Source organism: Excalfactoria chinensis, chromosome 3, assembly GCF_039878825.1.
Source record: "Excalfactoria chinensis isolate bCotChi1 chromosome 3, bCotChi1.hap2, whole genome shotgun sequence".
NCBI classification, from domain to species: domain Eukaryota; kingdom Metazoa; phylum Chordata; class Aves; order Galliformes; family Phasianidae; genus Excalfactoria; species Excalfactoria chinensis.
This window is the reverse complement of record NC_092827.1, coordinates 41,131,747-41,148,280: the sequence shown is the minus strand read 5'-3', so window position 1 is coordinate 41,148,280 and position 16,534 is coordinate 41,131,747. Positions and strand designations below refer to the sequence as shown.

At 43.0% G+C, this 16,534-nt stretch overlaps 1 protein-coding gene across 1 annotated transcript in view; it reads left to right on the top strand.

Annotated features, from left to right (window-relative positions):
• The first annotated feature begins 4,193 nt into the window (after positions 1 to 4,193).
• Positions 4,194 to 16,534, top strand: part of SEC63 (SEC63 homolog, protein translocation regulator) — a 55,288-nt gene continuing 42,947 nt past the window's right edge. Inside the window, exon 1 of the mRNA XM_072332505.1 lies at positions 4,194 to 4,476. Coding sequence (XP_072188606.1) covers positions 4,353 to 4,476 — 124 coding nt within the window. The 5' untranslated portion in view covers positions 4,194 to 4,352. The remainder of the gene's footprint in view (positions 4,477 to 16,534) is intronic.

Genomic DNA, 16,534 nt, shown 5'->3' with positions numbered 1-16,534 from the left:
ATCTGTAGTTAATTATACGTCATAAATGAAAACTGACAAAAGCTGCCTGGAAGCCAGCACAAGCCCTTATGAGTAACATTGCATCCATGTTTCTGCAACTATTTTCTGGGCAACTCCTGCATTGCTATTAGTCAGACAGTGGTGTCAAGGTGTATTTTGCTTGATTGCTGGCAGCATAAGTGAAGAATAAAGAAAATGTCAGGGGAAGCCCTTCTTAAATATACAAAATGCCATGGTGAGCAGACTGTGGCACTGTGCTGTGCTAAGCTGTTGTAACTTGGACCAGGTTTGTAGAGTGGGCCGTAATATCACACTTACTGAGCATTTTCTGAGCAGTACAGGAGTAAACAGTACCTCTAATGCAAAATCAGAGGTAAAATGAATTAGGTGATGATAACCCTTTAAAAAGAGAAGGTATTTTGTGAGCGCAAAGGCCACTTGAGTTCTAAGCTTTATAATCAGCTTGGAAAATAGTTTAGCCCACAGGACCTTTGTGACTTACTTCTGTCTTCCCCACTTTACAAGGTCAACTATCAAAACAGATACTGTTTGAACAACTCCAAATGCAAAGGAATAAGTATAATTTATAAACCATTTCCCACTTCTAAGGGAAGTGCTACTGCATCATTTTTAGGCTATGTTTAATACAGCTGCATAAAGTTGTTAATTTAAACAACAACAACAAAGAAATAATATGGGAAATGTAGGGGGGAAAAAAAGGCTAATCCACTTACTGCACCTTTGTTGTGCCTATCCTCATAATACCCCTGAGTCCCAGTTGCTGGATTTAACCACAACGCTTTCTGATTTCCAGAGGAGCAGGAGCAGCACTCCTGCTTTCATCATTAGCATTCCCAATTGTGAGTGCTTTGTCCTGATGCCTTTGCAGCGTGAAGCAAAGCCTGATTCCTCATGGCAGCGCTGATGCTGGAGTACCCTCTCTTTGTGAGAACAGGGAGAGTGAAAGACAAAGTGGGAGAGGGAGAGAGGGAGAAGAAGAAAAAGCAAGTGAGGAAGAAGGAAGGATGAGGAAAATAGAAAGTCAGTGCGAACACAAAGAGAGGAAGAACAGAACAAGGAGTTTGTCTTCACTGTAGGCCCAGAAAGACTGGAGAGGGACTTCCCCTGAGAAACCTGATATAGTTCAATGTGTATGGGAATGGTTTCAATCTGTGGCAGGGGAGATTCAGGCTGGGCATTAGGAAGTATTACTTCTCAGAAAGGGTGGTCAGGCGCTGGAATGCACTGCCCAGGGAGGTGGTGGAGTCACCAACCCTGGGGGTGTTCAAGTAACAACTGGATGTTGTGTTGAAGGACATGGTTTAGTGGGAGCTATTGGTAATAGGTGAATGGTTGGACTGGATGATCTTTTAGGTCTTTTCTAACCTTGGTGATTCTATGATTCTGTGATGTCAGACTTAGGTCAGAGGAAACCCCCAACCATAAACTTACTGCTCAGCTTCAGTACTCCCATCCACTCATTTATCCCTAGCACCCTACAGGAAAGGTGAAAGTAGGCCAAAATGCCAACAAAGCTGATATACATCCCTGATGTAACTTGTTCCATCATTCGATCTTCTTCCAAGGGCAAGGCTCCAGAAATTCACAGCCTGGATGAGCTTATAAGGTCCATAGACTCCTATGTGCTTACTCTCCAGGTTCTTCTGGCACCATACTTTGTTCAGGAGCACTAGGTGTGTTTGTTTTTCAGTTGGTTGGTTGGTTGGCTTTTGTTTGTTTATTTTTATTTTGTTCTACCTCTCTTGGCCGCCATTCATCTCTATACAACTGTGATATAGTATCTTTTTCCTGAATTGGTCATCTCTCAGTAGGAAATACCACCGTTTGTTTTCCTGTCATCTGTAACTACAGGTATGAAATACAGGTACACACCAGAGCAATGGTCTGCAGTACTCAACACGCTGCGAGTGTGTCCAACAGATCTTCACACCGCTGCCCCCCAGTGTCTATCCACTGCCTCTCCCATCCCAAATCAGCCTGGTCAAACCGTTGTACCCAGTCAGGAGTGGATCTGAGGAAGCTTTTGTGGAATCATGCAAAAACGTTGTGAAACGCGTTGAAGAGAATGTGTTACGTGGTTTCCTCACCCCTCTTTAGAGCCTAATCAGGTACATAAAAACGAGCAAAGGCTCCTGTGTCACGCTGCCTGCAGAGTGGAGGTGGCTGCAAGGTGAGAAGACACTGAACGCGACTGAGCAGCCCAAAGAGGATCCCAGTTGCATGCACAGAGCACATCCTGCTGCCTTTCTCCTACTTGCAGCTTTTCCACAGCTACAGGTGCTTCTGAAGCTCTTACAAAGAGCTATTTTGTTAGCAATGCCCATTTCAATGAAGTATGTCACACAAATCTGCTATCTTCTCTCCTTCCCACCTAATCACACTAAGAGCGTTCTTCCCTAATTGGTTTAATGACCCAGATATAGTAGACTTATATAACGTCAATCTGCATTTTATTGGAAACCAACGTACACACAAAACTGGCAAATCGTTTGAAATATATCACCCTCTTATCAGATCGGTTTGGCAGCGGTGTAAGCTGGAGGGAGTCCCAGAGCGGTGTCGGATTGCCATCTGCCGGCCGTTCCCTGCCTCTGGCACTTCTGCTCCTCGGATTTCATTGGATTTCATCGCACAGAAGTTCAGGAAGGCCCTGACACCTGGGTTACCCACAGCTGTAGGCATACCTGCCGAATCGTCATTCCCATTTCACAAGTCATACAATATTTCATTCAGTTTTGAAATTGCGTGTCTGTTGCAACAGAGACGTTTGGAACATCACCATTCTTATCTGCTGAACCAGCCCTGCTGCCACCTTTAGTGACCTGATCACGTCCGGTCTGATGTATCTTCCATAGAGAGACTATGCGTGGATTGGTTGCTGTGCAACTTATAGGCTTATAGATTCCTGCCCTCACACTGCCATTTCTCCTTTCTGTCAGCAGCCAAACCTGACAGTAGCTTGGGTCTCTTGCTCATGCGTTGGGGAATTATGGTAGGACTGAATGTAGGAGGCCGATTTTTGGGACCTTTGCTCAACAACAGGCTGAAGCCTCATGCTTGGTAGTGGCAGCCAGAAGCTAACCATCTCCCATGACTAGACACATTGCCAGTGGGTGTGCAAAACTGATACTGGTGGCTGCACAGTCATTCACTGAGTGAACAATCGTGTAGGTGACACTGTCCAACAGGTTGGTGGTTACTGAGCCATTACTGCTTATAAAACAGCACTCTGCTAGACTGTGAGGGTCTGTGCTAGAGCTGCCTCTGCTCTTCAATTTCTGGGTGACACACCTCCAACCTGGGAGCCTCTCACCATCAGAGCTGGACAATTCCACACCTGGAACAGGCTGATGGGAAAAGCAGAGACAGGATGAAGTCTGGAACACTCCCCAGAGCTCCCTTACTAGATCAGTTAATGCCAAGACCCTCACAAGCCAACTGGGCAAAGGAGCAACGTTACCAATACCCAATAGAAAATCAATGCAAAACAATGGCATGAAGAAGCAGTTTCACGACTTGAAACATGAGCGATGCCTGCTTTGCTCCTGACTGGGCTCCCAGGATCAGCTGAACACACTGACTAGAGACCTACACTTACAGACACTGTCCCCTGTGTGGACCATAATGGTGATCTGGTGCGAGCTCACCTACATCTGATCCTCCAGCTACGAACAGCCAGCAGCCTTCCACCTCCAACAGGCTATTTCCAGGCTATTTTCACAAAACCCACGTGAACTTCATTGTCTCTGAAGGCTCTTCATCTTTATCTGAGTGAAGCAATGGACTTGCAGAGGAACAAAGTTTGCAGAAGAGCATTTCCTCCGCTTGCAAAACTAGGCTAAGTACGTATGTAGATCATGTAGATTCTTACTCGTGGAACTTCTTGTGTCCCAGTTTGTGCCCATCGCCCCTTGCTACATCACTCTACACCGCTGTAAGAGCCCGGTCGCATCCATTTAGATATTTATCAGCACTGACGAAATTCCCTCAGCCTTCTCCGCTCCAGGCTGAACATCCCCATAGCTCTCAGCCTTTCCTCACACCGGCGATGCTCCAGCCCAACGAGGAGCGCGGGGCGAGCGCCACCTGGCGGTCAGGAGGAGCCCGTCCGGCAAGCTGCGCGTCCGCCCCGGCGGAAGGTGTGGGGCGGGGCTGGCGGCGGCTGCGGCTGCGCGGTGACGGTGACGCCACAGCGGCTATGGTGGCTGCACAGTGACACGTCTCCCGCGCGGCCGTTCTCGCGGGATCGCGCGGCTCCTGCCTCGGCCCCTCGCGAGCCGGCAGGGCGAGAGCGGGGGCCGCCGGGCGGCGGGGGCGGCGGTAGGGCGGCCATGGCGGGGCAGCAGTTCCAGTACGACGACAGCGGCAATACCTTCTTCTACTTCCTCACCAGCTTCGTGGGGCTCATCGTCATCCCCGCCACCTACTACCTGTGGCCCCGGGATCAGCACGCCGGTGAGCCCGGCGGCGGAGCGGGCCCCGGGACCGTGAGGGGCGGCGGAGCGAGGGGGGGTTGGGGTGGGAAGGCGGCCGGCGCGGGGCTGCGCGGCGCTGCGGAGCGGCCATTGTGTGCGGGGCGGGCGGCCCCGGCTTGCGTGCTGTGGGCCGGCGGAGCGGCGGGGCTGGGCCCTACGGGAGAGCTGCCGGTCCGACAGCGGTGTGCCCGAGGTCACGGCCGGGGCAGAGGGGCCGCTCCGCCGGCAGCGCGCTTCTCCCCGCGCGCAGGTCTATTGTTTCCCTATTGTAAGTCGCTGTTAGGGGTGCTGTCTGCTCTGCCCTCTGGGATGCCGCTTTGTGGCACGAACCGCGTTAGAAAGTTTCTCTGGATATTTGAAATTTCCCCTTTTTCGCGGTCGTTTCCCTTTTTTTTTGTCTTTATTTTTCATAGACGGGGAGAGAGCATCGTGGCACCTAAGGGCACGTTTCCAACCGCGCTTCCGAAATGGAAAGAAACAAACAAACAACCCCCCAAACTATCCCTGTTTAAAGGCACTTCAATGCCCTACGCAACCGAGCTGCCCCGTGCTGGTTGCCTCTGATGGAAGCACCGAGTGTTAGGGGTGCTTGCGGGTCGTGGTCTGAGAAAAGTCCCTTTAGCTCCCAGCAGCTTTGGGTTCTTTCATGTTTCGGTATCTCATGGCACAGACACGGTTTTGTGTGCCATTTGCAATGGTGTGTATGGGGTGCTTTGACTCAGGTGTCATTGCTGAGTATTTCTTCTGCGTGTTAAGCTTCCATGGAGGAATGTGTTGAAAAGGAACCAAGAGAACAAATGTCATTTTAGTGCTAAATCACACAGCTGTTTACTGATTGTCATTGCTGGGGCTTCTGCCAGGGCCCCGGCCAATGGAAGGCTGGTCCTGCCCTTTGCTGCGACCTGTTGTGCAGGGGTTGGTGCTCTCTGTTGGGCAGAAAGGTTGCTGGCCTTGCCAAACTAATTCCTGACTGTATCTGTGTGATACTTTGTCATCTTTTGCTTGCTTTTCCAGGAGCAGGGGATCAGAGAGAGAAGGTAACTGTGTTTGTAACTGCTCCTCCAAATGCAACTTTGTTCTTAAATTCTAAGCAGTTCTGGTGAAGGGTGAGAAGAGGCGGTGAATAAGGACAGGAGTCTTCCTCTGACATGGTGGCATACTTGCTTCAGAGTTTTTAGCAGCTTATTTGGCTTGGTTGAGATACTGTGCAGCAGTGACACTGCTGTCGGCTTCACTGTTCCAGGGTCTGATAGCAGCACCAGGATCCATAGCAGGATCCATTGTCAGCTTTGGGAACACTTCCTAAGCATTATGTTTGATCTTCATATGTAAGATTATTCTTACAGAATGCTAGAAAGTGGCAATGTAAGTCTGCAGTATGAGGTATGAATTGTACTTAGTTTCCAGGTAGGTCTTCCCACTAAGCTTTGTGTATTTCTCCCCCCCCTAGCTAGCCTTGTCTTGTGTGTGTGTGGAGACCCTATTGCATATCACTCTGCAATTAGTACTGGATTCTTAAAAAGCTGAACCAAGCTGTACTTTTTGAAACGCAGTGTAAATTTTATTATGGTGTTGGTACAGAAATGAGTAAAACTAAGTGAAAACCACCAAGCTTTGCAATGACTGGAAATAAAAAGAATGATTTCTGCCTCATAGTTGTCTTAATGGACTTTAAATGTGAGTGTATGGTCTAGTTTTCAGTGTACGATTGAATTGTAAGCCCACAGTCTCTTGGCAGGTGTTGTTGCTGTTTTCTGTTATGTGTGGCTCTTATTATGTAGAGAGTTGAGGTGTTGCATAAGAGCAACGTAGAGCTCCTGAAACCCTCTCTTGCTTCATCAGGTTGGTCTAGTTGTTCAAGTGCCTTCACGCAACTTTTTATTAAGCTATATCCATTCTACAATTTGAACCACGTGTAAGGAATAAATAAAAACCTGTGATGATGCTAAATACGTTTTAGCCATGGCTTCTTGTTTCAAGAATAATTTGTGAGTTTAAAGACCGCAAAATCAAAACATGCAAGTAGATAGATAGGAAGCTAAGGGGAAGTCTTTATCTTCAGAAGAGAGATCTTACTGTGTTAGCTTCTGATGTGTGGTGTTCATAGAATAGAATTGCAGAACCATTAAGGTTGGAAAAGACCTCTAAGATCACCCAGTCCAACCACCAACCCACCCCACCATGCCTGCTAACCACATCCCTCAGTGCCATGCCTACACGTGTCTTGAACACCTCCAGGGATGGGGGGGAGGGGGTGGGTCTGTGCCAATGCCTTACCACTCAGAGAAGAAATTTTTTCCTAATATTCAACCTAAACCTCCCCTAAAGCAACTTAAGGTCATTTCCTCTCATCCTTTGTTGGTTCTGGTAAGTTTTGCCAACCAGGAAGGCACAGCACAAGGCCAGACTGAGTAAGTACCTCTCTGTGTAGGACTAGCTAATGTTTTTTGTTCAGGAACTGTATTTCACCATAGCCATGCTAGAGGATCCAGCACGGTTGATACCTTTAATGCTTTTACGGTGCTGAGCAGCAGGTTGGGTGCAGCTGGATATGGCTGTTTCAGCCTCAGCTCAGCCTGTCTGGGAGTGGGACTGGAGTGAACTTTTGAAGCAAAATGTATAGCTGGCCTCACTTCAAGACCCTTCTGCAGTGTGAACTATGGCACCTTAAACATGTTGTAAAACTGTAAATTGTAAGGTATTCTTCAGCCACTGGTGGGGGTTTGATTTGAGAGCAGACTAGAGGTACTCTGGAAGAAGTGAGAAATGCTTATCGTCTGGAGATTGAGCCTTCAGAGCCCACTGTTTCATTGTGCGGATGCTGTGCCTTGGATTACTGGTCTGTGATTCCCAGCTGCCTACAGACTGGGTTTAGGTGATATTTGCTAACATCTACTGTTAGTTCTATGCTGTGGTTTTGTAGTAAATGCCTGTAGAGTAAATGAAAGGGGGGAAAAAAGTCAATGTTTGTTTTTGCCCCAGTGTAGTTTGGGAAGTAGGAACATATCTGTATTGATTTATTACCTTGAGAGATCTCAAACTGTGTTACCTAATGCCTAGTTTATAGTAGGAGAACTTTTTGGCAAGCTGTTAAGGTTTTGATCTTTATTCTTTTTAGCATAAATTTTTCAAAGACTGTTTCAGCCCTCCTGTCTTGAAGAACACCATGACAACTTCTTGCCTCTCTCAAGTAAAGCTTGACCTGCTTTGGTTTCATGCGTTTCTGAGCTTGTTTTTCAGGGCATCGAGAAGTCCATATGAATGTTGCTGCAGCCTGAAGTAGGGATTGGTATTTGTATTTGGAGGAGGGGGCTTGATGTCCTTTAGTAGTCACAGAATGAGCTATCCTATCATTTCATTACCTCGGCTTTGATAAACCAAACAAGCAGGTAATTGACTTTGTTAAACGGATTTGTCCCAGAGACTTTGTCTCCTCAGTGTTCATTGTCAGGCTAATAAGGCTGTTGTAAAGGTTAATTGTTCAGCCTTGTGTGCTGGGCTGTAGTTTCATAACTGCTTCAAGGTAACAGGCTCTAATAGAAGTAGTTTTGTATTTCTTCCCCTCACTGTGTGCCAGTTAGGACAGCTAACTGTTGTGGTGGACTGAAAGAGAGAGTGGAGCTATAACTAATTTTTAGCTTTTTTTTCCCCTCAGCCGTTTACTCTTGAAGTTACAGAAAAAGAAGTTTAATCCACATATACTTATACTGAAAGCAATTTGAAGCAAGTCCAATAGTGAGTAAGTTCTTAGTCAGGTGCTTATCCATCCCTGGCTGCTCAGAATAAACGTCAGCATCCAGAAAGGAAATGGAGAGGAAGAGGTGAATGAATCCAGCTGTGTTGTCAGCTGTTGCACAATGCTGATGTGCCTGCTGAACTTTGTGCACTTTTGATGTATACCTGAGCTGCAGAATAGAGACGTGCAGTTATAAAACTGTCCTGAAACAGGTAGCTGTCAGTTGTGGTGTGTTTTGTAGTGAAGTCTTTATACCTGTGGAACTTCGTCACTCAGCCCAATCTGTGAGTGCAGCTAGGCAAATGTTAAATAAATTACCTTGTTTTAGGGCACTGGTTGTTCATAATAAGTTTAAAACCTGCTGGAAAGTATAAAAGACTCTATCCTAAGCCTTTTACATTCACTTGACCAGAATAAGCTGTTGAAAACAGTTCAAAAGCCCTGAAGAATAACAGCTGCATGAATGCTGAGATTAATGTTAACTTCTCTCTGTCTCTCCCACGATAGAAAGAGAAATGGCGAAGCTGTTCTTCTTGCAATGTAGGTCTTCTTCCAGCAGAGAAAGAACAGGAAGACCTACTGTGGGAATGAAGGGGAGGAGAAGGACAAGCTGCTACATTTTTCTTATCTAGGAACAAAAATACTGACACAAAATGGAGAAAAGCAGTTTAGTTGTGATTAAAAAAGGTTTATAATGTGTGTGGCTTTTAATCCTGTCCCTCTCAAGAGCCATGTGCTGTACTTGCGCTCAACTTCTTCCCCTGCGCCCTCCCTTCTCAAACGTTTTGGTGCCTGAGATGATGCTAATTTTCTTGAGAAACACTTGGCTAATACAAAGAAATGCTTACAAAATCAGGTTACAGGAGGCTATTCCCAGTTGTTGTTTAGAAATGCCATGTCTCTAGGAAGTAGCATAGGCAGTTTGGGAAATGCTCTTCTAGTCCAGCCTTTTTGCATTGAGGCTGGACAATGTGCACAAATGGCTATGTACATTTATCTATATATAGGTAGCAACGCTCGGTATGCACACTCAAAACCTCAAATAATGTCCTTCTATGTCAGCTTTCTGTGTTTGGATCCATACCTCTCTATATGCCTTCCCAGCATACTGGATATCCCCATGTAGTAGTATAGGCTTCTCTGTGACTATTCTTTGTGAACTCTGTAGATCTGAAGGCTCTCTTCAGAGATCTATATTTTTCTGCTACTTTAAGATGGAAGTCGAGGAGCTAAGACTCTAAAAGTTTTTTGGCTCTTTAAGGGCAAACAGTGAGTCTGCAACTTGGAGGTGACTCAAGCCAATGTAGAGGATGCAGACAGCGTTTCTTCTGTTGTATTTGTAATGGGCTAATGAGCTCTTGTACCTAATGACAGCTGTGGGAGAAGGGAATCTCAGAAGTACAAGGTGTGCTGCTTCCACTCCAGAGCAGAATTCTGTGCTGTTTCTCATCCACCTGAAAGATAAAGTTGGTTGAAGTGCGTTGACTGTGACCTCCATCCTTGCCTCACAGCTTGTTGGAATCTCATTAACTTCAGAAGTATTTCGCAGTGTTTTTAGTGTTTGATAGTACAGGATGCTGGTAAGATGCAGGATAAATATGCAGGATATCATGCTTGCTATCAGTGATGGATGGGCATGGGTGTGAAAACTTGTTATCTGTGAATTTAAGCAATTTCTGCCCATGTGTGCATGTATATAATTTCCTGTTAATATACACTGAGGGCATAGTGTCGGGAAGTGGAAGTAGAGCAGTAAAACTCAGTTATGCATTTAAGAAGAGTTATTAGATACAAATTGATTTTTTTCCATTATTATTATTATTTTTTCCAACGTTGACAGATTGAGTGCACTGTGGTTAACTGAAGCCATTCCAAGTTCAGGGAAATACAGCTTGTTAGGTGACTTTTGAAGGGGAGAACCAAATATAATGGCAATATTTAATACAATTTAAAAAATATTTTTTATTGTAATACTGCTTTGAAGCAGCATTATTATTAGTTTTAAAAACATTAGAAGAAAGGGCAAACATCACGAGATGTCTTTAGTAGCGCCTAGCAATTATCTCTAAAAATACATTTCAACACAAAGCTTTTGGATGGTTATCTCAGCTGCCCTTTTATTTGGGGAAAAAAAGATGTGCCTTTTAATGGGAAGCTTTTTGAAGTATTGTAATCTTATTATGAGCATGGTAGCAGTAAAATAAAATTAATAACTCTGTGTTACAGATTGAGTAGCTTCAAGACTGTCCAGAGCTCTTAATTCTGAAAAGCTCTTTGTTGCAAGACAAAGTGCAAGCTATTACAAGAACTTTATCTCTTGTTACATGGACATGAAAATAAAGCTATTTCTATTTCTTTTTTTCTTAATTAAATCATTGTTATGGAAGCTTATGTACAAGTCCCTTTATGTGCCTCTCTGTTAATGCCCTACTTTCTGCAGGGATTCACTGGCTACTATGTGGACCCTGCTGAACTACTAGAGAATTCAAATTTGTGTCATTTTACCCAATTCAAGAGTAAGGTATGATAGTTCAGTTATGGCTTCATGAGCAGCAGAACCTTCTTTCAGTAGGGACAGGAACCTGAGAGGGGAACAAGGTGAGCTTAGATGGGGACCTGTAGGGTTATGCTTATTTTCACAGATTATTTTATGTATACATAAACACACTGTGAAAGTGCTGTGAAAACTCTTAACACAGAGTTCATGTTGATTTGGTGAACTGCGGAATTGAATTAGTGGAGGGCGGCGGTCATTAACATTGCTGCTTACCCGACTTCTCAGTATTTCCATTTCCTGCTGTATTTATCCCATTAATGAGGCAGAAGTAAATCACAAGTTTCTTAATTTTTACTGAGATGTATTCATGCCCAGATAAGAATTTCTTTCTTTCTTTATTGCTGTTTTTCACCTGTACTGTTGTACAATTAACTGTTAATGGAAAAAATGGTTGTAAATACATGTACTGGAGTCTTGCTCATGTTGCCACTGTCATGCTTTATCTAGTATTACTCAGAGTGGTGCAGCAATTGCAGCCAAGCAACTCTCTTTTTCCTTTCTGAGCTATATTATCTCTTAAGTGTTTTATTTAAATTATTATTATTTTTATTGTTATCACAATATCAGTGATTTTAAAAAATGTCAAAGAATGATATTTTTAAGCAGCTTTCTTATTGTTTTTCTCACTCCATTGTAGGTATGGCCCCCACTATAAACCTGATGAATTGGGTGATGTCATTTCAAAGATTAGTGCAGGTAGTCCCATTAAAAGTTTTGTCAGCACAAATGGGATGGTGAACTAATAGGGAGGTGGCTGTGCATAATTGTAATGTGGCACCATGCTCCAGCAAGGCTAACCACAAACAAAAAATCCAAGACAAATCTATATTCTAAGTTAACTTTTAAGATGTGGAATCATCTTATGATGCTATTCAGCGAAGTAGTTAGTAACAAATACTGTCTTTTGGTCAACAAATATACGTGTAACAGTATATGAATGTAAGATTAGGCTATGTTTTGTCCCTTAATCTAGTTGCTGCAAAACTTGTTCTGTAAGATACAGCTTGCTACTAAGACTTTAACAGGATCTTTTTTTTTGTGGGGGAACTGCTTGGAGTCCCAAAAGTTAGGAACATATTACTTGAACACTTCTGGTATTTTTTATTACTTCCATGTGTATTTACTAGATGAAAAAAATCTCTTGGGGAACAACTAGGGTCAGATTATTCAGCTGTAAACATTTGAGGGGTGAGCTTGGACATGATCATTTTATGGATAATCTCAAGGTAGTCTGTCAGCGTTCCTTGTTGACTATTGATGTCTGGAAGACCGGAGGCTTGCCAATGTAACTCCCATCTACAAGAAGGGTTGTAAGGAGGATCCGGGAAACTACAGGCCTGTTAGCCTGACCTTCGTGCCAGGGAAGGTAGGAAAAACTCTTAAGACCTCAGCCTTTGTATACGTGTCTGTGTACGTAGCATGTCTTAAGGGCTGGTGACTAGCTATTGAATGAAATGGTAGCCTTCTAGTGCACCATGTAGAGAATGATAACGCTTCAACAGCAAACTCAAAAGCTCCAAAGAGGAGTATTTGTGTTGAGCCCTGTTACTCTGACTTAATGGGTCAGCTTTACCTCTTAGGAAGTCTATGCACTTGGGTCACAACCTTGTAACCTTTATTGAGACTCTTATGCTACATATGTTACTTGTATCTCTGTGTGTCTATTCTGCTGGACAGCAAGTTTCTGTGGTAGGGATGGAAAGGAGATGACACGCTGAAAATATATTTTGTGAAAACATCTTTGAAGTGATCAGGGAATTTACTAGTCTGCAAATCTCCAGTCTGTTACTTTGTTCCTTATTATAAGATGTTATTTTCTTGTGAAGCCGAGGCAGTGTTCTCCTTTGCATGAATTGCCTATATCTGGTTGCAGAATGTTTTGTATGCACCCAATCTTATTTACTGGGTTGTTTTTTTCTTTTTAATGTCCACTGGAGCTGTATTTTAGACTAGTGCCTTTGCTTTTCTAACCATCCTAAAGGTGTAAAGGGCACAGGTGGCTACAGTGTACTTCTATCCTTTGTGTTATTTGACATGGAACGATGGTAAACCTGTTTCACTTACTGCATATTAATTTTGTGTTAGTTTTTGATTGTCCTAAACATTGATAATTCATTGTTACATGCTTTAGACATGAAATAGAACTGTTAATGTTAGTACTTACATTACATTTTTATTTATTTATTTTTTCTTCTTAAAGCAAACCTGTTAATTGCAGCCAAAACAAGATTCTGATGATTCAAACTTTTCTGTACAATTATCACAGAATGACCTGGGTTGGAAGGGACCTCAAGGATCATGAAGTTTCAACCCCCCGTGTTTCACGTGTATATCCTTCTCATCCCTCTTTTCAAGACTTACACATCTCCAATAAATGTGTTATGTCTCATTCTTCAAGAGGCTGAAAAAAAACAAGAGAAATCTGTCTTACATTTTCATTTGAGTCACTTGTTGGAGCCCTTGGAATCTTAAAGATTAGGTCTAAAAAGGTATAATTTGCCAAGCATTCTGAGGGATAAAATAAAGCTTCCTGAATCTTCAAAACCAAGTAAATAAACCTTCTCAAGCACTTCAAATAGTAGAATAGTGATGACCATGTTCTGTTGTCAGAATGGAGTAAGATGGAAAGCATTTCTAAAGTGATGGATAGTTTAGGCTATCTGGTTATTCATAATGTAACAAACCTCTTGCAGTCCTGATATAATTGTATTACTTTATGGTGTTTACTCAAAGCCAACTTGAATCCTAAATCTTTCTTTTTATGTCTTAGCATAACTAAGTTACTGGGTGATGTTGTCATTGCCCACAGTAGTAGTATATCCTTACTGTAGGACTGCTTTTAACATGATTCATGAATTTGTACCAACACACGTCAAATCTTTTTGTCAACAGAAATGCTTCTGTTCCTTAGCTGCCCAGCAAGTGTCCACATAGCTGTTGTTCTTTGTATTCTATTGGCAGGAGCATGTCTTCACTGTCAGTCATCAGCACTGAGGCACTGGTCACATTGTGGTAAAGCAACAAGCCTTGGATTTTGAAGATGATATTTGTGTGGGAAGTCAAAGACTTTGCGATTTTATAGTGCAGTGGGATGGGAGGTATGTGCTGGAAAGCAAGGTATGGGTGTGGGGGTGTGAGCATCAGAAATGTATGACTGAGTCAGACTTGGCTGAGTTGTAGGCCACAGACTGTATAAGCTATGGAAACGGCGAATCCAGCCTGTGATTGGCTTCTTTGTGTTTGTTTGCCCTGTGTTCCTCACCCTGCCTGTGATGGCAGAATAGGTAGACTCTGAGAGAGACGTGAGAGGGGTTGGGTTTATTTTTTGTTTTTATTTGTTTTTCCACCCTGAGATGATCAAACACTGGAACAGGTTGTCCAGGTGGATCTCTGTACTTGAAAATATTAGAAGGCCTGCAGCCAAGATCCTGAGCAACCTGCTTCTCTTGACCCTGCTGTGAGCAGTGACCTCAAGGTCTGTTTGAGCCTTATGTACGCAGTGCTTCTGTGATACTCAAGAACAATGTAGTCTGGGTTACCCACCCAGAACACTTGGACAGATCTACTTTGCTTATTCCAAAATTGCTTTTTCTGAAGACTTGGATATTTAAGAAGAATACCTAAGTTCTGACAAAATAGGACAGGGTTGATTCTTTAGTAAAAAGTACTCTACTGATGTCTGGATTGTTATCTGGAATATACAAAAGAGAAGCTTTGTCATCAGATAAAAGAAATAAAGACCAAAGATCAAACAGTCTCTTTTCCCTCTTTCTCTCTCTTTTTTAATAATGGCTTTGAGCTTGTTGTTCAGGCGTTGCATGCCTGTTTGGTTTCAAGATACAGTCGACTGTATCTTGAGTCCATTGACCAATGATGTCTTGTCATTGTCTCATTAAGGCATGTAGCCAAATGGACATCTACCTTTAAGGAAAGAAAAGTCTAAAAATATTTTCAAATTATCTTTCTCCATAGGTATAGTAACCAGATCAATGGACAAATAAACTGTGCTTTTTTTTCTTTTCCATTTAGTTACCAATAGCCAAACTGTGCTACGGTCTGATTCTGTTTTCATTAATATAAGAATTTTAGACCACGTGGATTCAGTTGATTAAAATACCAATTAGTATTGCTGGAGATGTGATTAACTGTTTCTGAGTACATGAAATAGGTGGCCCTCGGATTGCTTTTTGTCCCAGGAATTCTTTAATTTCTTGAAAACCCAAGGAGTGTATTAAGATGCAGGTTTAGCTGGATGTCCATACACAATAAGATACTATAATAGGCACTTCTGAAAGGCCAGTGAAAGGAGAAGTTGTGCTGACAAAAAATTGCACATGAATCTCAGGAACTTTAAATGCACCTGAAACTATTTGGGAGGAAATAGAAGAACAGTGGGATGCTTCTCTGGATCACTTGCAGAAATGAAGTGGCGTTCTTTATCCTTGTCTAAAAGAGGTGCTTTAGCAATACCTTGATATACATATTATTGTTAGTGAGATTAATTCAGAAACTCACAGATGTGTTATGTCTTTGCTTTTGAAAGCTCTCTGTTACTGTTTCAGGGGAGATTCTCTATTGTTAATGATTTTACTCATCAAATGAGAGTTTATTTTGACCAGAGAAAAAGCAGTCCCCCTGCAACTTGTCTCTGAGTAATCCCATGTCAAAGCACTGTGTCGAGTGCTCTTGTGCTTTGGTGGAGAGCCACGTTCTGAAGCAAGAAGAAACAGACCCTTTTGAGTGACTCTGCATTTTTTTTCTCTGACAGTAAGGATTCCAGAACTGAAAACAAAATAAAGTACAATTCCTATTGCATGCCACTCAGGGTAAGGCTTTGTTGCAAAATATACTTATTCCTGAGTGCTTGATATTGCTGCGGCAGCATGCCAGTTCTGTGCAATGGCAATTCCACTGGAGTGAAAGAGAGGCCCTCAGAAGAGGAAGGCAAAGCAACCAAACCCAAAAAACCCGATTTATCCCCAGCAGCTTACTTGTTAGGATAAGTTGCTGTTTTTGCTAAGAAAGTACTTGCCTGGTATTCAGACTCTAGCTAGACTTTTTTCTTCTGCAACCTATTTTTTCCTATCTGGATAAGTATTTTCTTTGGTGCAATTGCACAGGATGTCTCTGAATAAACAGGAATTCTATTTTTCCTAGATACAACGGTAATGTGATGTATTTGCTACTCGGGATGATGTTTCGCCAGTAGCTTTGCCTAAACTGGGGCACTTGCTGTCTTTCCTCTTCTTTTCTTATCTCAAGCAGTTGCCTGCTTTTGAATTCCATAAGTTAATGTGTGTTTCTGATTAATTTTATCAGAAGGAGTGCCTAGGGATAGCAGGAAATAATTTGCATGGTCTAGACTTGCTTCAGCTTGGGAAAGATTTTGTTCTCCCTTTATGTTCCAGACAGATAACTATAAACGATCATTCATCTCTTTAATGCCCTGTAGCCTTGTGTGTTGTTAATCAAATGAGACTGCCGCAATCCTAAGATTGGAAAGAAGTTAGGGATGTATTTTTGCTCTGATAGGGTTTAATCAATTGTAATTAGATTTGATCCAGAGTTGTTCATGTGCTCGTGTAAAATGCAGTGGCTTCTTAGCATCATGTCTTAATTTCGTATTAATCTGAAGGAGTCCCCCTGTGCAGCACTGCTTTTCCAAGACATCATTGCCAGAGACACTCTAACTACCTTAAGCGCCATGCTTATCCTTTGAAAGGGCTTAATTTTTGCTCTTACCAA